This window comes from Mobula hypostoma, chromosome 3, assembly GCF_963921235.1.
Source record: "Mobula hypostoma chromosome 3, sMobHyp1.1, whole genome shotgun sequence".
Lineage (NCBI taxonomy): Eukaryota > Metazoa > Chordata > Chondrichthyes > Myliobatiformes > Myliobatidae > Mobula > Mobula hypostoma.
Window position 1 is genome coordinate 50,839,088 of NC_086099.1, and position 23,169 is coordinate 50,862,256.

General features: G+C 41.0%; 1 protein-coding gene across 1 annotated transcript in view; it reads right to left on the reverse strand.

The window, feature by feature from the left end:
• Positions 1–4,963: 4,963 nt before the first annotated feature.
• LOC134343991 (melatonin receptor type 1A-like) overlaps positions 4,964–23,169 on the reverse strand; it is a 78,663-nt gene continuing 60,457 nt past the window's right edge. Inside the window, exon 2 of the mRNA XM_063043019.1 lies at positions 4,964–8,078. Coding sequence (XP_062899089.1) covers positions 7,210–8,078 — 869 coding nt within the window. The 3' untranslated portion in view covers positions 4,964–7,209. The remainder of the gene's footprint in view (positions 8,079–23,169) is intronic.

Below are 23,169 nucleotides of genomic sequence, written 5' to 3' on the forward strand. Positions count from 1 at the left end.
GGGAAGGAGAAGGCTGGTAGGTTCCAGGTGAAAAACCAGTAAGGGTAAAGGGGTGGGGGAGGGGAGGCAGGGGGGTGATAGGCAGGAAAGGTGAAGAAGGAATAGGGGGAAGCACAATGAGTAGTAGAAGGAGGCGGAACCATGAGGGAGGTGATAGGCAGCTGGGGGAGGGGGCAGAGTGAAATAGGGATAGGGGAAGTGGGGGGGGGAGGGAATTACCAGAAGTTGGAGAATTCTATATTCCTACCAAGGGGCTGGAGACCCCTAGACAGTATATGAGGTGTTGCTCCTCCAACCTGAGTTTAGCCTCATCATGGCAGTAGAGGAGGCCATGTATGAACATATCTGAATGGAAATGGGAAGCAGAGTTGAAGTGGGTGGCTACTGGGAGATCCTGTCTGTTTTGGCGGATGGAGTGGAGGTGCTCGACGAAGCGGTCCCCCAATCTGTGTTGGGTTTCACCGATGTAGAGGAGGCCACACTGGATGCAATAGGTGACCCCAACAGATTCACAAGTGAAGTGTTGCCTCACTTGGAAGGACTGTTTGGGGCCCTGAATGGTGGCAAGGGAGGAGGTGTAGGGACAGGTGTAGCACTTACGCTTACAGGGATAAGTGCCGGGTGGGAGATCCGTGGGGAGGAATGTGTGGATCAGGGAGTCGCGGAGGGACCGATCCCTGCGGAAAACGGAGAGGGGTGGAGAGGGAAAGATGTGCTTAGTGATGGGGTCCTGTTGAAGGTGGCGGAAGTTGCAGAGGATAATGTGCTGGATCCGGAAGCTGGTGGGGTGGTAGGTGAGGACAAGGGCAACTCTGTCCCTGTTGTGGTGGTGGGAGGATGGGGTGAGAGCCGGTGCGGGAAATGGAGGAGATGCGGGTGAGATCTTTATCTGCTCCCACCTGTCACCCAGCAGCCTCTGTGCTTCCTTACCTCCTCCTCCTTCACCTGACTTCATCTGTCCAGCATCCCTACCCTTCACTGGGTTCCACCTAATACCTACCAGTCCCTCTCTCACCCCTCCCTCTCAATTCTAAATGCTAGCTATTTCCTCGCTGCACTGTCAATCCTGGTGCAGAGCCTGAATCTGAAATGCTTACCGTCTCTTTACCTGGAAAGGTGCAGCTTGACCTTCTGAATTCCCCCAGCAGTGTTTCTGTTTGCTCTGGATTCCAGAATCTGTTATGTCTCTGTCTTCTGGTTACTCTTTCAGATTTCCAGCATCTGTAGTTTCTGCTGATTTTTATTTATGTTGAGGGGTGTTACTGACAGTATAAATAGCTTAGTCTATTTTGATTTTAACAAGGCAAGGTTTTGCACAGTTTTTTTTGCATACTTGGGGATCACAGGATGAGAGCAGAGATAACAGGATGGTTTGGTCATTGGTTAAAGAACAGAACAGAAGAAAAAACAAATGCATCATTTCCTGATGGCAGATCAGAAGGTAACTAATAGAATCCTGCAATGATCAGTGTTTGGGTTTCAGCTATTTATGAGGGCGGGGCTTGTGCTATAAATTCAAGTTCGATCGAGAAACGAATATTGAAGTAATAATCAGCTGTCGATTAGACCTGTATGAAAAGTATGGGTTACACCTGAACTCTAGAGAGACTAATATCCTTGCGGGAAGGTTTGTTAGAGCTTTTGGGAGGGTTTAATCTAATTTGGCAGGAGGATGGGAACTGGAGTGATAGAGCAGAGGATGGAGTAGTTGGCATACAAGTAGGTGCAGTGTGTAATGAGACTGTGAGGAAGGACAGGCTGATGATTGGGCAAAATTACAGTCAGTGGGATGGATTGAAGTGTGTCTTTAAACTAAATAGTATGTTAAACAGTTTATCAATTTGGAAAAGTGAGGATAAAGTAAAAGGGAATGGGATTGGAGGAAAGATTATATAAGTCTCCGGGATGAATAAAAAGACAAAAAAATTTAGAAAGGGATAAGAATTTAACATCATGAAACACAGGCGCAAATTGAAAAGGGTGATGAATACAGGACTGAAGGAGTCCTAGTTTACAGAATAAGGTAAATGATCTTGTTGCGTAATTAGAGACTGGCAGGTATGACATTGAGGGTATCACTAAGTCATGGCTGAAAGAAGATCACTGTTGGGATCTGAACATCCAAGGCTACATATTGCATCTAAAAGACAGGTAGGCAGAGTGACAAACACAAGGAGATCTGTAGGTGCTGGAAATCCAAGTAACATGCACAAAATGCTGGAGCAACTCAGCAGGCCAGGCAGTATCCATGGAAAAGAGTAAACAGTTGACATTACGGGCCGAGAATTATCAGTCAGGGTGGATAGGGTAGATTTGTTGGTAAAAATTAAAATCAAATCCTTAGAAAAAAAGGTGACATAAAATCAGAGGATGCTGAATCCTTGTGGATCGAGTTAAAAAGCTACAAGGGTAAAAATATCCTGATGGGAGTTATATACAGGCCTTTAAAATAGTAGCCTGGATGTGGAATATAAAACACAATGGGAGACAGAAAAGGCATGTAAAAAGGGCATTATTATGATAGTCATGGGGGATTTCAATATGCAGATAGATTTGGAAAATTAAGTTGGTGCAGGATCCCAAGAGAGGAAATTTGTAGAATACCTATGAGATGGTGTTTAGAGCAACTTATGGCTGGCCCCACTAGGGAAAAAGCAATTCTGGAGCAGGTGTTGTGTAATGAACTAAATTTGATTAGGCAGCTTAAGGTAAAGTAACACTTAGGAGTTAGTCATCATAGTGGGAGGGAGAAGACACAGTCAGGTGTATCAGTGTTACAGTGGAGTAAGAGGAATTATAGAGGCCTGAGAGAGGAACTGGCCAAAGTTGATAGAAAGGGGCAGTAGCTGGGATGATGGCAGAAGAGCAGTGGCTGGAGTATCTGGGTACAATTTGGAAGGCACAAGATAGATACATCCAAAAGAAAAAGTGGTATTCTAAAGAGAGGATGAGGCAACTATGGCTGACAAGGGAAGTCAAAGACAGCATAAAAGCAAAAGAAGAGGGCATATAATCTTGTAAAAATTAGTATGAAGCTAAAGGATTAGGAAGCTTTTCAAAACCAACAGAAGGCAACTAAATCTTTCAGATAGATAGAGTAAAAGAATGGTGAGGGTGGATATCGGACTGATTCCGGAGGACTGGAAAATTGCAAATGTCACTCCACTCTCTAAGAAGGGAGAAAGGCAGGATAATTATAGGCCCGTTCACCTGGGTTCTGTGGTTGGTAAGATGTTGGAGTCCATTATTAAAGATGAGGATTCAGGTTATATAATAAAATAGGAAAAAGTCAGCATGGTTTTCTTAAGGGGAAATCTTGCCTGAGAAATCTGTTGGAATTCTTAGAGGAAATAACTGGCAGAGTAGACAAAGGGGAGTCAGTGAATGTTGTCTATTTTGAATTTTCAGAAGGCATTTGACAAGGTGCCACACACGAGGATGCTAAATTAGAGCCCCTGGTATTGCAGGAAATATACTACCATTGATAGATGATTGGTTGAGTGGCAGGAGGCAAGTAGTGTGAATAAAGGGGGCCTTTTCTCAAAAGGAGTGCAGGAAAAGCTCAGGATAATTCCTGGGATGAAGTAATTGTTCTAAGACTCACAGATCTGTATTGTCATGAGTTTAAAAGAGCAAGAGATGTTGTCATTGAAACAATTGAAATTTTTGCAGGGAATTATGGTTACTTGGTAAGAGGCTTTCCCTGGCTGACGTGCCTAAAGCTGGGAGTCATGATCTCAAGATGACACTGAAAACATACAAATGAATATGGACAGAACCTCTTCATTTAGAAAGGTGTGAATATTTGAAGTTCTTTAACCAAGTCGGTGCTTGGTCATCGAGTTTGTTCATTGTTGGGAGAGACACATTTTTAGGTGCTAAGGGTCTTAAAGGGTGTACAATGGGACAGCGTGTGGAGCTGAAGAGGAACATCATTAGTGGCCTGTTTGAATGGCAGAGAGGGCTCGAGGGACAGCTTGGCCTTCTGTTCCTGCTTCTCGTATCCTTATGCATTGGCTGATATGATTGGCAACGCCACTGGTGAATTAGATTGTTCTTCCTAACTACAAAAATAAGATAAAACCAAATGCCAACAATTTGCAGGAACTGCTTAGGAATCTAACAGATGGGGGAAAATCACTTTTAAGCATGAAGGTCATATTTATAATTATTGCAGCAGAAAGGACACTGAAATTGAAATAGATCTGGGGGCAGATATTCCTTGGGGCATTTCTACATTTCTGTACACAGTGTATAAAATGCGTTAGACATTCATGTTCATGAATTTGACTTTCAGAATAAATTGCACTGTGCAAACAATACCGAACTTTGCTTATGATTGCACAAAAGCCAAACATATCATGTCAAACACTGCTAAAATATGATCAGTTAAATTAAATACATCTTTGAATATAAGAAACTCATACAACCTATCCAAAATTTACACAAAATTCATGCAATTTAGTTTCCAATATTTCTTTAAACATACTCGTTATTGTTCTGACACAGTCTCATCAGCCACTTTTCAACCCAAAGGAAGTTGAAGCAGATAACAAAGGTTGGAGTAAATGGCTGAATCCTCTTTAGATTTATTTTCAATCCATCTCCCAAGGCATCTTATCTGTTTAATAAAATAGGAGACATGTTGCTTGCTTTGCTGGGATCTATTGAACTTTATATCTGACACTCTTAACAGATTGTTGTTCACTTTGTTCACGTGACTCCTGACCTGAATTAAAATTCTGGTAATCAGCCCCACGCCAGAGGCAAAATTGGTTTCACCTCATACCAATGCCTTTCTGTGAAAAGTGAAAAAGAATACGGGCATGTTCTGAATGGTTGGAGACAGAGTTCACTTGTGAATTCATCAACATATACTTAAAACAAGAAAAAAATGGCTGGCCACTTAGTTGAAACCTACAATTTGGCATACTTTTAAGTCAACCTTACTATTCATAAATTATCAAGTCATAATCTCTCCCATAATAATTGAATGGATAAGAAAGACACAATCCCATATGTACTGAGCTATTTATTCTAGAAATACAGGTATATACTGCACACTAAATATAGTCCTAATGATGTGTCATTGGATGCTTGTTTACCCAGTGTAAGGTAAATAATGAGTATATGAGTATACAATACCAATGAAAACAACTACAATTTTAGTCACAATGCACCTGGTTGAAAACAATACACACAAGACTATCTGTCCTCCAATGAGGGAAACATGTTTCTACAGAGAAGGAAATTAGACAATGCTACTTATCTCTAGTGGGTTTTATGATGCCACTTGATGATAAGGACTTTAACAAAAATGTTAGTGTGATATGAATAATTAAGGCAATGTGTACTGCATTTAATATTATACAAGTTCAGTGAGTAAATAACTTTAAAATACGAAAACCGTTTGTGTAATATTATTTCAAATGCAAATAAATCACTGGGGATGCTGGAATTCTGAAACAAAATCAAAAAAAAATTCTGGTTGTACTGAGGTGTTTTGGTAGCAACTGTACATATTTCTGGTCAAAATGCCTTGATCACAACAAATCATCCTGAATCAATTCAAACCCCTGAACTCTGTTTTTCTTTCCTCAGATGCTGCCTGTTGTACATAGTATATTCAGCTTTATATGATTTTATTATAATGCAATTTGATGTTTTCTGTAACAGCATTATTTCTACTGATAATTCTAGATAAATGACATTGGTTTGTAAAAGTAAGACATAACAAATGCCCGTAATTTATTCTGTGGATACACGATGCTAATTTTAAAGCATTGGACTCTAAGCATGACTAAATCACTTTTTAGATCTATAAATGGAAGAAAAAAATTGTTCTGGCCCAGCACAGACCTGTGTCTTACTGGGTGACTTTGGAGCACTTGTGTAGAACCAGTTTTCATCTTTATTCTACTCCTTAGTTATAAGTTTGGCTATCATGAAATACTTCAGAGGCATGTCTAGAAGTAATGCCAAACCACTGTAGAATTAGCTGCTTAGACAACAAAACCAGAGCTCTCATCGAGGAAAAGTTCCTGACTGTGCTCATGAGCTTCAAATCCAACATGAAGTGAATCACTTTACACTGCTAGAGTTTTGGTTTTTATTGGAGTTGAAGATCTATGAATGCATGTTTCTCTTCTGACTGGAAATCACCTGGGGAAACCTCAGAATTTTAACTTAATCTTTACAGTTATAGTAGTTATTTATCTAATAGAGAAGCTTCAGATCCACCTTCAAGGTCATAGTTATCAATCACAGCAATTCTTCAATATGGGCGGGTGCAGCTACCTTGCAATGTGATAGACTTCAAAGAGAACACTGCTGAATTTTTATCCTGCATGTTTCTAATTAAATAAAGAACAGTTAATCTCTTAAAAGCAAATTAGTTGAAAATCGTTTGACATAATTACCATAAGTACTGGTAAAATATCATTAAGTAAAGTGATATATTCAGGATGATTGACACATAAAAAGCAAAGTTCTAATCTTGCACAACATAGACACAATTCTGCCAATCATTCAGTTATCCATATAATTAACTTCTGAATTAAATGCTTTAGCTCAATTGTTACACATGGGATAAGTTGCTCTGTAAACATTCACATTCATAGACTCTTGATTTTCAAAATCAATAGCATTATGCAAGTTGTAGAGCTTCACATATCTTTACATTGAAACCAAAGATATCATACCAAGCACCATGAAAGCACTGTTAGAAAAATAAGTTTGTATTTGTATATAAGGAGAGCATGCACCCTATCCAAGATAATGTATAGTCCACCCTATGTGCTAGGGCTAAGCAATTTACCTTTTCAAGTTTCTTTAAAGATACTGTATATTTTGCCAATAAAATATTATCTCATTTTCATTTTTAAAATTAGTAAATTGCCAAATGTTATATTTCAAGTTCCATTACATGCAGGCTAAGCCTTTTTAAGGATTTGTTAGTTATTAAAAATAATCTTTCTCCTTATATACAGTATTTCTGTAGGAATATGACTATAATCAAATGAAGACTTTCTCTTGAATATTAGTTCTGTGTATAAATGAATTGTTTTCTTCATACTTTAACACGCTTGATAAATGCAATCCTATGTTTAGCAACTTTGAATATACATTTTATATGTTCCATCGATTCTATACAATGTGCTTTTCTTTGTAGCTTCTTTGACTGGCACATAGAGTGAATGCAAAAACCATTCAGACAGAATCTACTTTCACTTGATTATTGTTTGTCATTAAAGGAGAAGGTTTACTTTTCATTCTGTCAGGAGCATCATTGGAACTCTCAAGGAAGAAAATCCGTGCCGTGCACACTGAGATAATAATCCTCTTGTACTCTCTCCTGAAATTCTGATTCAAAAGTCCATAGATTATCGCATTAAGGCAGCTGTTGAAATATGCCATGAAATAACTGGCAACAAATAGCCATTCTGGAATTCGTGGGGCAATTGTATCCGGATTCACGGCAACTGCAAGACCAATAATATTAAGCGGTGCCCAACAGACAGCAAAGAGCACAAAAACCACAAACATTGTCACAAAATTTCGCAAATCATGAGGCTTCAATTTTGGTCTCATGTCCGGCTTCACTCGTCTTCTAACCTGGATGACGAGGACCCATATTCTCAGGTAGCAAAAGGTGACAATAGAGATGGGAAGAATGAAGTGAAAGAAGACCACTGAAACAGTGTAGGCAGAGCTCACAGATTGCACAAAAGTGCAAGAGTAGACTCTCGGGTCATATTGTAAAGATTCCACAAACAGGTTTGGGACGATAGCTATAAATGTCAGGGCCCAGATGAGGATTACAAAGCACAAAGAATTCTTATCACTGTAGAGCTTGTCGTACTTCAGGCTGTGACAAATGTAGCAATATCGATTGATGGCAATGCCAGTGATGTTAAAAATTGATCCAATCACACTTAAACCCATCAGGAAACCACTGATTTGGCAATGCAGATAGCCCAGGTTCCAGCCATTATGAAATATTGATGTCAAGACCATGGGATATGGATAAATTGCCACTACAAGATCTGCAATGGCCAGGCTGACAACAAATATATTTCCTGTTTAAACAAAGAAAGAGATTTATGTAAGGCTGTGAATAGTTATTCATTTGACAATTATAAGTACTGTTAGAATATTACAAATTAATTAACTAAATAACATACAAAAGTTGTGGGAGATATGCAGCATGTCAGATAGCAGCTGAAAAGAGAGAAACAGATAAACAATTTTGATGAAAGGTCATCACTCCAAAACTTCTGTCTTGTTCCCCAGAGGCTGAAAATTTCCACTGTTTTTACTTTACTGACATCCACTGTACTTTGCTTTTATAGTAAACCAAAGCAGATTTGATGAACATTTCTTAAAAAATATCTATGACTGATTTTATGCCATTAAACATAAATGAATGAGAAATATTTTTGTTTTGCATCCCAATAAACTTTACAGCCAACAAAATCCATTTTTAAACTCTAATCACTGTTATAATCTTGAAAACACAGCAGGCAATGGCAATTTGCAAACAGAAGGTTCCACACATAGCAAAGTGCAAATGCCCAGTTAATTTTCTTTTATTGATATTGATTCAAGCTTAAATACTCAACGGATACCAGAGAATACTCTCTTTGGAATAAAATCTTAGAACCAAGTTCTAATGGGGTTATTAAACCAGATGTCAATCAATTTTCCTCTTTCAGTTGTTGATCAATATTCTATGCATTTCAAACATTAAACTGTCAGAAGTTACAATTTACAATAATAGAAGGTGAAAATTAGACATTCCATTTAGTGCTTGTATTTTAAACCTCCATATTGGGTCATACATCACACAGACCAAGTGAAAACAGCATCCTTGCATGGCTTCCTAAAATCTTACTGACTCTTGCCTGTCTCCAGTGTCTCTGCTGCAAGTGACCATGCAGTGCTTCTTTGCCATCCTCCCCGTGAAATTCTATCATGTATTTCTCCCAAGGGAAAGGGCAGGGACTATTCACAGGCCCTGGATTTACAACGGATCCTGAGCTACCCATGTGATGGAGGTTCACATACATTTAGTGCAGTTCTCAAGCTGAAGCTGCTTGAAGCAAACTTGATTCTGTTTTGAAGACATTGACACTGTCTTCCCCAATATTGCTGGGGGCAGAGCAATTCATGCCTGCAGGAAGCTGAAAAGTATTCATTAATTTTTCAGATCTTCAGAAACATTTAATAAAGGACTATTAAAAAATTCAGATTTAAATTAAGCACATGGTTGAAGTGAATGGTAAGCTCTTGGACCTGGTGCAAGCTGTTTGAGTAGATTCCCCACTGTACGTGTTTATGAATTATTACAGCTCCTGTTCCATTGATGGATCCTATGAGGAACCCAATGTTGGAGTACAGCTGGAAACAAGTAACAATTGTCTGTAACTTCTAAACTGTTCATAAAGATTGCTGTTGTTGCCAAATGTTAGAGGTTGCTTACATCTCCCTGCCAATGTCAAGGCAATATTCTCATATTAACTGAATCATTGTACCTGCCTTGAGGAGTCAGGCACAAGTGATTTTTGATGCATGGCCATGGTGGTACAGCAGCAACTAGTTTCAGAACTGGTTAATGGAAACGGAGTAACCTTGATTTAATATCAGTGCAGTGATAGGTTTATGTTTACATGACCACGAACAAGAAAGGACCCCAAGGGAGGGTAGACTGGCCAAAGGATTCAAAAGGGAAGAGAATTGTTCCTTTCCTGAAAACCTAGTCTACCAATAGGATTCCAGGGTATCACACTCCAAGATTATCATGAAGAGTACTCTTTACTCACACGCACAAAAACATTGCTCTCTTACTAGCTCTTCCTTCAGTTAGTCCTGACGAAGGGTCTTGGCCCGAAACAACGACTGTACCTCTTCCTAGAGATGCTGCCTGGCCTGCTGCGTTCACCAGCAACTTTGATGTGTGTTGCTTGAATTTCCAGCATCTGCAGAATTCCTCGTGTTTGCCCTGTCATTTTGCTGTCATTGCGGTGAGTAGACAAACTTCAATGTCTTCCCTGATATATTCTCATAATTAAGCCACTGTTCTCACCCCACTTCCCCCCCCCCATATTGCTACATACATTCAGAGTCAGACGCCAAAGTTTAGTTTAATTTCATTCTTTATTTGTTCCCGAGTGTGCCATTGTATTGAGCGTTCTGCTGTTTCATGCTATTGAATCCTGGCAGTTCTGTGGCTATTGCTGGGTCCTAGACTGAGCTAATGTGCTCAGGTTGGCTTTAAGGTGCCTTTCTTGCCATACATGATGGAATATTCCTTTTCTTTAGTATTGGGGATCTGTAAATGTGCATATGTTGTTTGTATACTGTATTTAATGTAGATACTTCTGTTTATTTTGTTAAAAGAGTTATAACTACACTGTGGGGCACAACATATTCTATTTCATGTGTAGTCTTAAGTTAGCTTTGTTGGTGATTAAAAATGGTATGACCTAGTACCTATGAAAGGATCTTATTGCCCTCAGTATGAAGGAGAGATAGGGTCTGCGAGGAATTCTCGCTGCACAAGAATAAATACAGAGCTACAGTAAGTGTTTCCTGTAGATATCATTTTTGTAAATATTACCATTTTTTCACTATTTTCACAAAATTTTGTAAGTTTGATTTTTGACACATCTATTAAACACCTTAGTACTAAAGAGCTAAATGACTGCAGCCATTTTTTTTGGTAAAATTAAAGGTCATAACCGACCTTTGTAACATCTGGTGGCAGCGGTGGGATGGCCAATTGCAAAGGGGTGCATTCAACTTGAGGAAGAGTGGGATTGCAATCCCAAGTCAAGAAACCTCCCAGGCTAAAAGTGAAGCAGATGCCCGGAAACAATGGGGACCACAGAGGAGGAAGAACTTCAGCCCAGGGCCAAACTCAAGGCAGAAGCAGAATGGCCTTCAAGTGGCACCACCTCTGAACCCTTCCTGGAAAAACTATTCAGAGATTTTTTGTCTGCCCAGTAGAAGAGAGATAATGCTTTTAGAAAGGAATTCCAAAGCCTGTGGATATCTATTGAGGCTATCACCCAGCCTGAGCCCTGCATTGATGATCTACTAGAAAGGATTGGATGGGCAAAGTGCATTACTACACTGGACCTTTGCAAGGGCTATTGGTTGGTTCCCCTAGATGACCTTTCAAAGTCTTCAGTGCCTTCTGCACATCCCTGAGTCTGTTTCAGTTCACTGTGATGCCCTTTCATCTTCATATGCACCAACAACCTTCCTGCAGCTGATGGACTGGGTCCCCCAAGGCTGTGTGGACTGCAGTGCGGCCTACCTAGATGACATAGTCATCTACAGCCAGATGTGGTCAAAACATCTGGACCATATGCGCAGATTCCGGGGAATTTTCATCCTGCCGGTCTCACCCTTAATCTACAAAACTATGAGTAGGCAAAAAGGGAAACCAAATATCTTGGCTAAATATGGACATGGAGAGGCTTGAGCATAGCTGGACAAAGTGGAAGTGATCTGCAACAGTCCTCGACCTCAAACCAAGAAGGAAGTGAAATCCTTCCCGGGTCTGGTAGGGTGGTGTCACAGGCTCATTCCCCAATTCGCCACTCTGGCCACACCTCTGACTAATCTTACTGGGAAGCTTGTAAGCAACCCAATGACATGGACAAGTGAATATGACAATGTTTTTCAAGCCCTGAAAGCCTACATGTGTTCTTCACCTGTCCTTCCGAGCCCAGACTTTGACATATGGTTCCTTGTCCTGGTGGATGCTCAGGAGTAGGTACTGAAGCAGTGCTGGCCCAAGGAGAACCTGGAGATGAGGGACCTGTCCTTTACCTGAGCCGAAAACTCCTCCCAAGGGAAATCCGGTTTTCCACTATTGAAAGGGAGTGTCTGGACATTAAATCGGCTTTTGACAGCCTCCCATAGTACCTCACTGGCAAGGAGTTTTAACATTTACACCAACCGCCGACGCTGACATACATTCAGACAATGTAGGACTATAATGTTAGAGTGACACAGTGGTACCTGGAGCTCCAGCCTTCAAATTCTATGTCCCGCAAAAAAACAAGGAAAGGAAATGTTACCACAGACTGTTACTATGTCTTGGCTGTCGAAAGTTATCACCACATGAGAGGAGGGTGGTAATATGACAGAGTGCACTCGGTAAACACTCTCTTTACTCACACGCATTCATACACACACACACACGCACACATACACACACATACACACCATTGTGGGGAGTGGATGCATTTCAATGTCTTCCCTAGTATATTCATAATTAACCCACTGTTTTCACTCTACATTGCTACTTACATTCAGTCAAACACCGAAGATTAGTTTAATTTCATTTTTTATTTGTACTTAACTGTAAGATAAACAATTGTGTTGAGCATTCTGCTGTTTCATGCAGTTCCGTGACATTTGCTGGGTCTTAAACTGAGCTAATGCACTCAGGATACTGTATGGAACCTCTCCCACCGTATATGGCACAATATTCCATTTCTTTAGTAATGGGGGTATATAAACGTGTATATATTGTTTTGTATACTATATTTAATGTAGACATATGATTGTAATTACGTTGTGGAGTGCATCATATTCTAAATCATGTGCAGTTAATTCATGTGCAAAGTTAACTTTGATGGTAACTAAAGACAATTTGTCCTAGTGCCTATAAAAGGATCTCAGCACCCTCAGTGAGGGAGAGAGATAGGGACTACCAGGAGTACACACCGGACAAGAATAAGTACCAAGCTAGTATTGTGTTCCTTGTAGAAAACCTTTTGTAAATATTGGCATTTTTTTCACTATTTTTTGCTAATCTTTGATGCAGCTAGTAAACACTCGTGTACTAAAGTTCTAAGTGGCTCCAGCGATTTTTTTTCTTTGGTTAAATTAAAGGTCATAACCCACGTTTTTAACAAAGTTCCTGCTTTCCAAGAAGCAACATAGCCAGAGCTTAATACTTCCATTGTCCTCTGAAAGCATAATTCCCAAGACTCATGATCCTCTAAGTGAAAATAATTTCACCTTTGCTCCGACCATCCTACTGAAGTCTTTCTGTTCATCTTTTTGTGTGACGAGAGTCCTTAAGGTCCTCACAAGATTTATGCCATGAGTTAGTCTTCTTAATCCAATCTACATCAAAGTCAAATCTATTTCTCTACTAATTCAATCTGAATGTTAGCAGTAGAAATCCTGTGTATTTGCTTCAGTGAGTTCTCCGCTCTAATGCAATTCATTTCCTTTGGTCTGAAACATGCTGACATCCTGTTAATAATATCCACAGAGAACAACCAGCAAGCTACATATCCCTGTGGCAGCACCTCCCAAAAGTCCATGCCTGTGCACCGCAGCACAGAATTCAGGAGCTTACTGGAGGTTAGATGACACAGTTGGTCTCTGGCGCTCATCATTTGGTCTATGGATGTTCCTTAAGACGCTGATCTGAGAAAATGGATATGCCTCATATCAGAACCTTCAGCTTTACCAAAGTCATAGATGGTACAAGGGAAGAGGTCAAAGATTACAGAGAGGGCGAAAATAAATCAGCTATGATTGAATGGTGGACAGACCCAGTACACCAAATGTCTCTAATTCTCCTATGTCATATAGTTTTATGGTTTGAATTCAGCTTTTCTTAATTTCACTGTTTGTTTATGTTTTTCAATTAATGTGCAGAGGTTTTATGTGCTTTTATGTAAATTTATCATTTAAAAGTTATTTTTCAATACCTCTAACAACCGGAGACATATAGAAACAGTGAAAAGACCTGGAACAGCACAATCAGTTAGAAGGTCAGCATAAGGTAGACGTGGCCTTTATTTCTGCTGCATGAATCCAGGCTGTCGCTTGCTGCCTGCTGAGCCTCACGGAAGGGTCACAGCAGCTCAGCAGCTCCGCAGCTCTGCGCTTAAGGCCATGTGGTCACAAAACTTCAGCATGACAGTGGGGCTAATAGAGAGAGGACCATGAGGCAGAGCCAGGGTCAGTGCACTGACGTCAATGTAATGAGCATTAAAGGGAGTGTATAATGCAGAAATGCAACAATATAGAGCTTTCAGTGCTATCAATAGAGGATGAATTTGTAGGCAGATTTGACTTTACTCCCTGCTTGTGCATTATTGCACCCTATAGCTGCTATAGAAGCCCAGACACAATTTTTTGCTCCTGTGTTAAATAATTTTCTATTTCTTAATTCCATATTTATAAGTATATTTGTCTGCTGGTCTCTTTTATTCTCCCTCAACAATGATGCCATTTTATCATCAAAGCTATCATACATAGGAATACAAGAAAACAGGAGCAGCACTAAACCTCTCAGCTGGTCAAGTCTGCACCACTATGAATTATGGTTATGATCGATCTGCCCCAAACCTCATATCCTCTTTGGTTTTAATTACACATTGTCTCAATTCATTCATCTTTCAAAAATGTATCAACTTCCTTCTTAAATGCGCTCAATTATCTAGTCTTTACAATTCCCTAGGGTAAAGAATTCCAGAGATTTACCATCTTCTATGAGATGTTCCCGTAAACCTCAGCTTAAACGATCACCCTCTAATTTGTAATCATGTCTCATCATTCACGAGTCTCCCAACGGTGAAAACAGCTTGACGTCTACACTATCATGCCCTATTTGGATCTTATATGTTTTAATGAGATCACCCCTCATTCTTTTTAATTCCAAAGAATATAGATCTAATTTCCTTAGCCATTTATGATTGGACCGCTAGTACGTTGGTAACAGTAATGGTTATTTAGAAAGCTGTAAGTAGTACATCTCAGAATGCATTGCTTTCTTCAGGAATAATCTAAATTTAGTGCTTTTGTTACCCACATACTTCTTATTTTTCTCTCAAAATTTAATTATATGAGATTACATGGTAGGATTGAAGGAAACCAACCAGTGCATATTGCGTTTATGCTCCACCCAAGTCTCCTTCCACTTAAATCTATCAACGTAAACCTCTAATCTATTCTCCCTCATGCGCTTGACAAAGATCTTTTCTATTATGTCCTATCCAGTATTATTTTCACAGCAGACTTGCCTTTTGATATTTTCCTGAAGAGTATAATTCACATTTCTTAGAATTATCCCTGTACTCTGTACTTTGTAGTTAACTCTGTATCTGCCCTGCCTGGAGTATAAATTCTACTTCCCCTTTGTTCGTTTTAGATTGATTATTAACATAATCTTTGTTTTACATGCCTTTCCGTCCCACTAAATCACAGTGTGTCCTAATGCCGATGAGAATTTCATTTTTTAAAATAATTTATTTTCAGGACTGTTACGTTGCAAGCAAGGGCAAATTCATCGACGGATCTAATTGCCCTTGAGAAGGTGGTAATAAATTACAATCAGATCTGAACCTCTGTGCTTATTGTGGTGAAGAACCATTGGATTGGGAGCTCCAGGATTTAGATGCAGTGATGATGAAAGGGACAAATTTCTAAGTCAAAATAATATGAGACTTGAATAGGCTGTAAGTGGTAATGTTCCAATGCTTTTTTTGCCCTTGTCCTTCTTGGTGGCAAAGTGTGTGGGCTTGAGATGTGCTATGGGAATAGCAGCATATTTCATAAATGGTACATTCCACTGCATGCCATTCCACAAGAATGGCATTTGTACTTTAGCTATTGAAATAATGAGATCAGAAAGGGTTATGCTGATATTCTATGGTATGTTGATATCAAGAAAGAGATGCTGGATCTCTTGAAGAACATTAAAATTCCCAGCCACTGATAGAATCTATCCCAGCTTAATGAAAGAAGCAAGAGAAGAGAACAGACAGTGGTATTTGGCCACAAATGAAGTCCCAGAGGATTGGGGAATAGCTGGTGTTGCTCCTCTGTGTAAAAAGGGCAATGGAGGCAAACCAAGAAATTGTAAGCCAGTGAGTCTTACATCTATGGTAGGGAAATTATTGGAGATAATTCTACACATATTTCAATAGATTTGTTATATAGTCAAACTGGAATTGTGCAGGGAAGATCATGTCCTAAAAATTTGATTGAGTTTTTGAGAAGGTGACCAGGATGATGAGGTAATGCACTGGATGTTATAAATACAGACATTAATAAACCTTTTGACAAGTCCTCCATGGTAGGTTAATCCAGAAGATTCAATATATGGAACCCATGGTGACAATAGATTGGATACAATAACTAGATTGGTCATAGAAGACAGGGGCTAGTAGTGGAGGGGTGTTATTCTCTTGGAAGATCTGGGACCAGTGGTTCTGGGATTTCTGTTGCATCTGATATAACTTAGATAAAAATGTAGGTAAGGTACTTGTAAGTTTTCAGAAAGCAGAACTATTTGTGGAGTTGTGTAGAGAAAAGGTAAAGGCAGTTTACACAGAATAAGTGAAAGGTCTTGCACTTCAAGAGATCAAATGTATGACAAAAATATACAGAAAATGGCAGCATTCTTAGAAGCACTAACATATAGAGGGATCTTGGGGTGCAAATCCAGGGTTTCCTTCAATAGACCAAACATTGAGTCTCGTACTCTCGTGAGTGTCTTGTACCCCATCTGTTACTCATTTTTATGCACACATTCTTTCTCTCACTCTCCTTTTTCTCCCTCTGTCCCTCTGAATATACCTCTTGCCCATCCTCTGGGTCACCCCCCCCCCGTCTTTCTTCCCGGACCTCCTGTCCCATGATCCTCTCGTATCCCCTTCTGCCTATCACCTGTCCAGCTCTCGGCTCTATCCCTCCCCCTCCTGTCTTCTCCTATCATTTTGCATCTCCCCCTCCCCCTCCAGCTTTCAAATCCCTTACTCACTCTTCCTTCAGTTAGTCCTGACGAAGGGTCTCGGCCTGAAACGTCGACTGCGCCTCTTCCTATAGATGCTGCTTGGCCTGCTGCGTTCACCAGCAACTTTGATGTGTGTTGATTGAGTCTAAAATTTTGGTTAGGTGACATTTGCAGTACTATGTGGAGTTCTGGTTGCCACATTACATGAAGGATGTTATGATTTGGGAGAGGTTACAGAAGTGGTTCACCAGGATGTTGCCTGGATGAGAGAATATTCACAATAAGGAGAGTTTGAACAAAATTGGATTACCTTTTCTGAGGCTCCAGGTGCTAGAGAAAATCCTAAAAGATTTATGAGGCAAGTATTTTTTTCTTCCTCAGAGATTGGCACAGCCAGAGAATGTGTTAGGTGCAGATATCATAGCAACATTTAAAAGGCATTTAGAAAGACGCCTGCACAGCCAAGGAATAGAGAATGCAGACCGTTCCCTTAACAACTTTTCTTGAAAGGTTTTCCTGAGAATCCATCTCTTTGACCAAGCTTTTGAAGAGTCCTCCTAATTTTGCAGTTTTTTTGTCTGCCCAATACAGTATACGACAATGAAGTATTTGGACTTGTTTTTAAAATTTAATGCATGATCCACTGAGTACAATTTCTAAAGATCCTATGCAAAATGGATTACCTCAGTCTTTGCGTCCTTATGGCACACAGTTTCCCCAGGGACTAAAGATTAAAGGGAAATTAAATAATGCTCCACCAATGCACTAAGATCGGGGTAAAAGGGAAATCAATTTCTTCTAGATTTCATTGAACATCACCAGGGATGTGCAGTTCGAGTTATGTGTTGAGTGATGTATGCAACAAAATATTCCTTTCACAGCTATCTGTCCAGAGAAAAGTATTTGACTCTGATTGAACATCGTCTTAACATTTTGTACCTTATGGCTTTTTATATTTAAAGCTCTGGATTATTTATGTGACAACAGGAGAACTGATGAATTAGCTCTTTTTTGGATCCTTTCTGTAGAAACCTTTGGGCTTAGTTGTACTCTGGCCAGCACAGCACAGCTATCACACCAGCACATACCTCTTCCCACCAGATGCATACTCAACAAGGCCCACACCAGACGTGGAATGTAAGTGCTTCTTATTGAGGTATTACTTTCTCACATTGATTTCCCCTAACTTGAAATAAGAGGTAAAAAAAATAGTGGAATTAATACTTCATAATGAGTTGAGTGGGTTGCGTTCCTGGGAAGGACAGTGGGGGTGCTGGTAACATGGAGAGAAGGGAGTTAATGAGCTGACTTAACTTTATAAGACTGTCTTTGCTGTTGAACAGGGAACATTAGAGGGAAAAGAGGTGAGATTGTGAGTTGAGGCGGTTCAATTCTGAAGAGGCAGTCTGATCCTCAATCCCTGAGAGAGAAGACTGATACGGTAACAGTGTAGTAATACAGGTTTCCCCCGCCATCCAAAGGTAGAGCGTTCCTATGAAATGGTTCGTAAACCGAAATGTCGTAAAGCGAAGAAGCAACTACCATTTATTTATATAGGAAAATTTCGTGAGCGTTCGCGGACCAAAAAATAACCTACCAAATCATGCCAAATGACACATAAAACCTAAAATAACAGTAACATATAGTAAAAGCAGGAACGATATGATAAATACGCAGCCTATATAAAGTAGAAATACTTTTCCACAATCATTGCTGAACTGTTCTCCGTAGCGAAAACCTCGCGCAAACGCCGTCGGCAGAAAATCTCGCGCAAGCACTGTTGGCAAAAAATCTCACACAAGCCGCTGTTGGCAAGAACACTCTGCAGTAACCTTTAAGCTATGAAGCTGCCAAATCATACCAAATAACACGTAAAAATACACAGCCTATATAAAGTAGAAATAATGTATGTACAGTGTAGTATCACTTACTGGAATCGGGAAGACAGCAAGCACACTGATGATGGTGTGTTAGACTGAGTCGTCGGAGTTTGGGTGATGCAGTGACCCCCACCCTCCAGGCTGCTGAGCGATACATTGACGCAAAGAACGCAGGGATACAGCGGTAACTGGGAGGTACACAGCACATCTTTAAGAAAAAAGCCAAAACAAACATGCTAATTAATTAGGTGCCGCCCGTAATTGTCGGGGCAGATTAGTACTGATTTCCGATTGCGTCGTCTCTGATCTGGGCCGACAATTACGTGTCGGCGGCACCTTATTAATTAGCATGTTTATTTCGGCTTTTTTCTTAAAGATATGCTATGTGCCTCCCGGCTACCTTTGCATTCTCCACGAATCGGTATCTGTCCGTGGCCTGGGGGTTGGGGTGGTGGGACACTGGGGTGTCATCTCATCATCTGTTTCCATTAGAGCAGGCAGCTCATCCTCTATCTCTGCCTGCCTCGCTGTCAAAGGTCGAGGTTCGTCGTCTGCTGTGGCTGATGTGTAAGGCTTGCTTGACTGCTGAGCCTCGCGCATTTTTCTATCACACAGTTCTTTAATAAGGACTCAAACCATCCTGCAAATATCCCCTAAACCTATGTACCCTTTCAAAATTAATGTCGTACACTCATTCGGTTTCGATTGTTATCTTTTTTTCTTCCAAATGCATCAGCTCTTCATCTGTCAGTTCTTGGTCATGGGATGCCAAAACCTCTTCAACATCATGTTCGTCAGCTTCCACGAGCCAAACTCACGTTGTCCTTACTTCGTTCACCATGATCAAAACACTTAACTATGTCTAGTTTTACCGTAAGTGTAACACCCTTACGAGCTCTTTCAGGCTTTTCCGATACCATAGAACTCATCTTGCAAACGGCTGCTCACAGGCACGTGTTAAAGCAAAGCAGTTCCCAATCCAGGGGAGAGCGGCTGCTTGGGGCGCGCTGCCTTTTATCGCACGCTGATTTTTTTTCGTAACAGCGAAAACAGGGTACTAATGTAGGTCTTTCGTAACAGTGAGGTTTCGTAAAACGAATGTTCGAAAAGCAGGGGACATCTGAAAAGGTGGAATTGAGTGGTGTTGTGAAGTGATTTTTGAATGCAAAGGTATGTTTGGGAGTTAGGCTAAATCACTCTTGCTCCTCTAGTCCATGTATTGCCTTAAAGGTATTTATCCTTCCACAAGAGTAGGCCCAGGAAACCTAGACAATCAGGGTTATACCTGTACATGGCAGGCAGGCTTAGGATGAGGTATGCAGTTTCATCATACTATCTGCCACGGAAATTCACCTCGGTCATACTGACAGCGGTCTACATTCCCCCCCAGGCGGACGTTGAGTGTGCTCTGAACATACTGTATGCCAACATCAGTGAACTTGAGACCAGGTCTCCGGAGGCTTTGCTCATTACAGCCGGGGACTTTAACCAGGCCAACCTCAGAAAGGCGCTGCCAAAGTTATACCAACATGACTCCTGCCCCACTAGAGGCCCGAATATACTTGACCACTGCTACACAGCAGTCAAGGGTGCCTACCATTCTGTCCCATGACCTCACTTGGGAAAATTGGACCATCAGACCGTACTCCTCCTCCCGGCTTACAAGCAGAAACTGAAGCGGGAGTGTCGTGTTGGACGGAGGAAACGGATGAGGTCCTCCGTGACTGCTTTGAATTGGTGGAGTGGTTAGTATTCAAGGACTCGGCAGCTAACCTCGATGAGTATGCCTCAACTGTCACGGACTTTATTTGGAAATGCACGGAGGACTGTGTGTCTCGCAGGACAATCCGGGTATTCCCTAACCGGAAACCTTGGATGAATTATGAGATCAAGTCCCTTTTAAAGGCTAGAGCTGCGGCTTTTAGGTCCGGGGATACCAGTCGCTACACAGAATCCAGGCGTGCACTCCGGAAAGCCATTAAGGGCGCCAAGAGGCAATATCGAGCCAAGTTGGAAGCCCAGGCTAACCAGAGGGATGCCAGTACACTATGGCAAGGTCTAAATGAGATCACTGGGTGCACAGAAAAGGCTGGGAAAATCAATAACTGTGGCGCTTCTCTTCCTGACGAACTTAATGTATTCTACGCAAGATTCGAACAGAAGAGGAGCGTCCCGCTCCCTCCGGATGAACCGGACCTGGTGGCATCGAGATACATCGTCACCGAGGAGGACGTTAGAAGGACGTTTCTGAAGATAAATCCAAGGAAGGCGATGGGCCCAGATGGTGTCCTGGGACGGGTTCTCCACGCCTGTGCAAGTGAGCTAGCTGGAGTGTTTGCTGATATCTTCAACTGCTCCTTGCTTCAGTCTAAGATCCCCTCGTGTTTTAAGAAGGCAACAATAATCCCAGTGCCGAAGAAGAGCAAAGTGGCATGCTGGAATGACTATCGACCTGTGGCTCTGACATCAATTGCTATGAAGTGCTTCGAGAGATTGTTTATGGCACACATCAACCACAGCCTACAGGTCAACCTCGACGCTTTGCAACTCGCCTACAGAGCAACAGGTCAACGGCAGATGCCATCTCTCTAGCCCTACATTCCTCCTTAGAACATCTGGAGAATATAGACGCATAGGTAAGGCTCCTTTTCATTGACTACAGCCCTGCCTTTAATACCATCATCCAAATAAACTGATTCCGAAGCTCCGGAACCTGGGCCTTAGCACTCAGATCTGCAGCTGGATATTCAACTTCCTCACAGACAGGACACAGGCTGTAAAAATAGGGGACAAGCTCTCCTCTACAATCACCCTGAGCACTGGTGCCCCACAAGGCTGTGTACTCAGCCCCCTGCTGTACTCACTGTACGCCCATGATTGTGTAGCCAAGTTTCTATCAAACTCAATATACAAGTTTCCTGATGACACAACAATTGTAGGCCATATCTCGGGTAATGATGAGTTTGAGTACAGAGAGGAAATTAAGAACCTGGTGGCATGGTGCAAAGACAATAACCTATCCCTCAACGTCAGCAAGATGAAAGAATTGGTTGTTGACTTCAGATGGAGTAGCGGACCGCACGACCCAAATTACATCGGTGGTGTGCAAGTAGAACAGGTCAAAAGCTTTAAGTTCCTCGGGGTCAATATCACAAATGACCTGACTTGGTCCAACCAAACAGAGTTCACTGCCAAGGAGGCCCACCAGTGCCCTTACTTCCTGAGAAAACTAAAGAAATTTGGCCTGTCCCCTAAAACCCTCACTAATTTTTATAGATGCACCGTAGAAAGCATTCTTCTAGGGTGCACCACAACCTGGTATGGAAGTTGTCCTGTCCAAGACCGAAAGAAGCTGAAGAAGATCGTGAACACGGCGCAGCACATCACACAAACCAATCTTCCGTCCGTGGACTTACTTTACACCGCACGCTGTCGGAGCAGTGCTGCCAGGATAATCAAGGACATGACCCACCCAGCCAACAGACTTTTTGTCCCTCTTCCCTCTGGGAGAAGGTTCTGGAACTTGAAGACTTGTATGGCCGGATTTGGGAGCAGCTTCTTTCCAACTGTGATAAGACTGCTGAACGGATCCTGAACCGGATCTGGGCCGTACCCTCCAAATATCCGGACCTGCCTCTCTGTTTTTTTGCACGACCTTACTTCCCATTTTTCTATTTTCTATTTATGATTTATAATTTAAATTTTTAATCTTTACTAATTTTAACTATTTTTAATATCTATGATATTTAATATTTGTAATCCAGCGAGTGTGAAGCACAGAATCAAATATCGCTGTGATGATTGTACATTCTAGTACCAATTGTTTGGCGACAATAAAGTATAAAGTAAATTAATTAAATAGCCAATCACTATAGGGGTGACTAGATCTTAAACTGACCCACCCCCATTATGACTCTTGTGATTTCAAACTTTGAAAAGACAAACTATTGAAGAAGCGGACATTTTCAAAACAGCTGACAATAGTCTACCTATAAGCCAACTTCCTTTATTCAACATAAATCTGGCTGTGATGGAGAAAGTACAGGGAAGAGGACCTCAAGAGAAATGCAAAGACGTTCTTTCTGAATTGATCATGTGGAGCACCATTTAATGTAAAGTGCTGTGTAAGCGGGATATCTCGGACTGAAAATAATGACGAAGCAAAAATAAGATGAAAACAATTTATCTGTAAATTATGTGGTCCATGACTTTCATAAGTTCTTTAAAAAAGAGATAAGTGAAGTGATTCTTAACAGTAACAGAAGAAGTTTACTGAAGGAAGAATCTATCAAGATAATGGAAGTGGGCTAAGATCAATCTCGAAGAAGACAACAATGAAGAAATTGGCCAATATAAAGCAAAGTCTAGGTAATTAGCAAGAGAAACTGAAAATTCTGGGATTACTCAACATGTCAGGCAGCACCTGTAGAGTGTGAAGCAGTGTTAAAATTTTTGGTTGATGACTTTGCACCAGAATTAGGAAACAATAGAAAGTCTCAGTGTGATGCTGAGTTG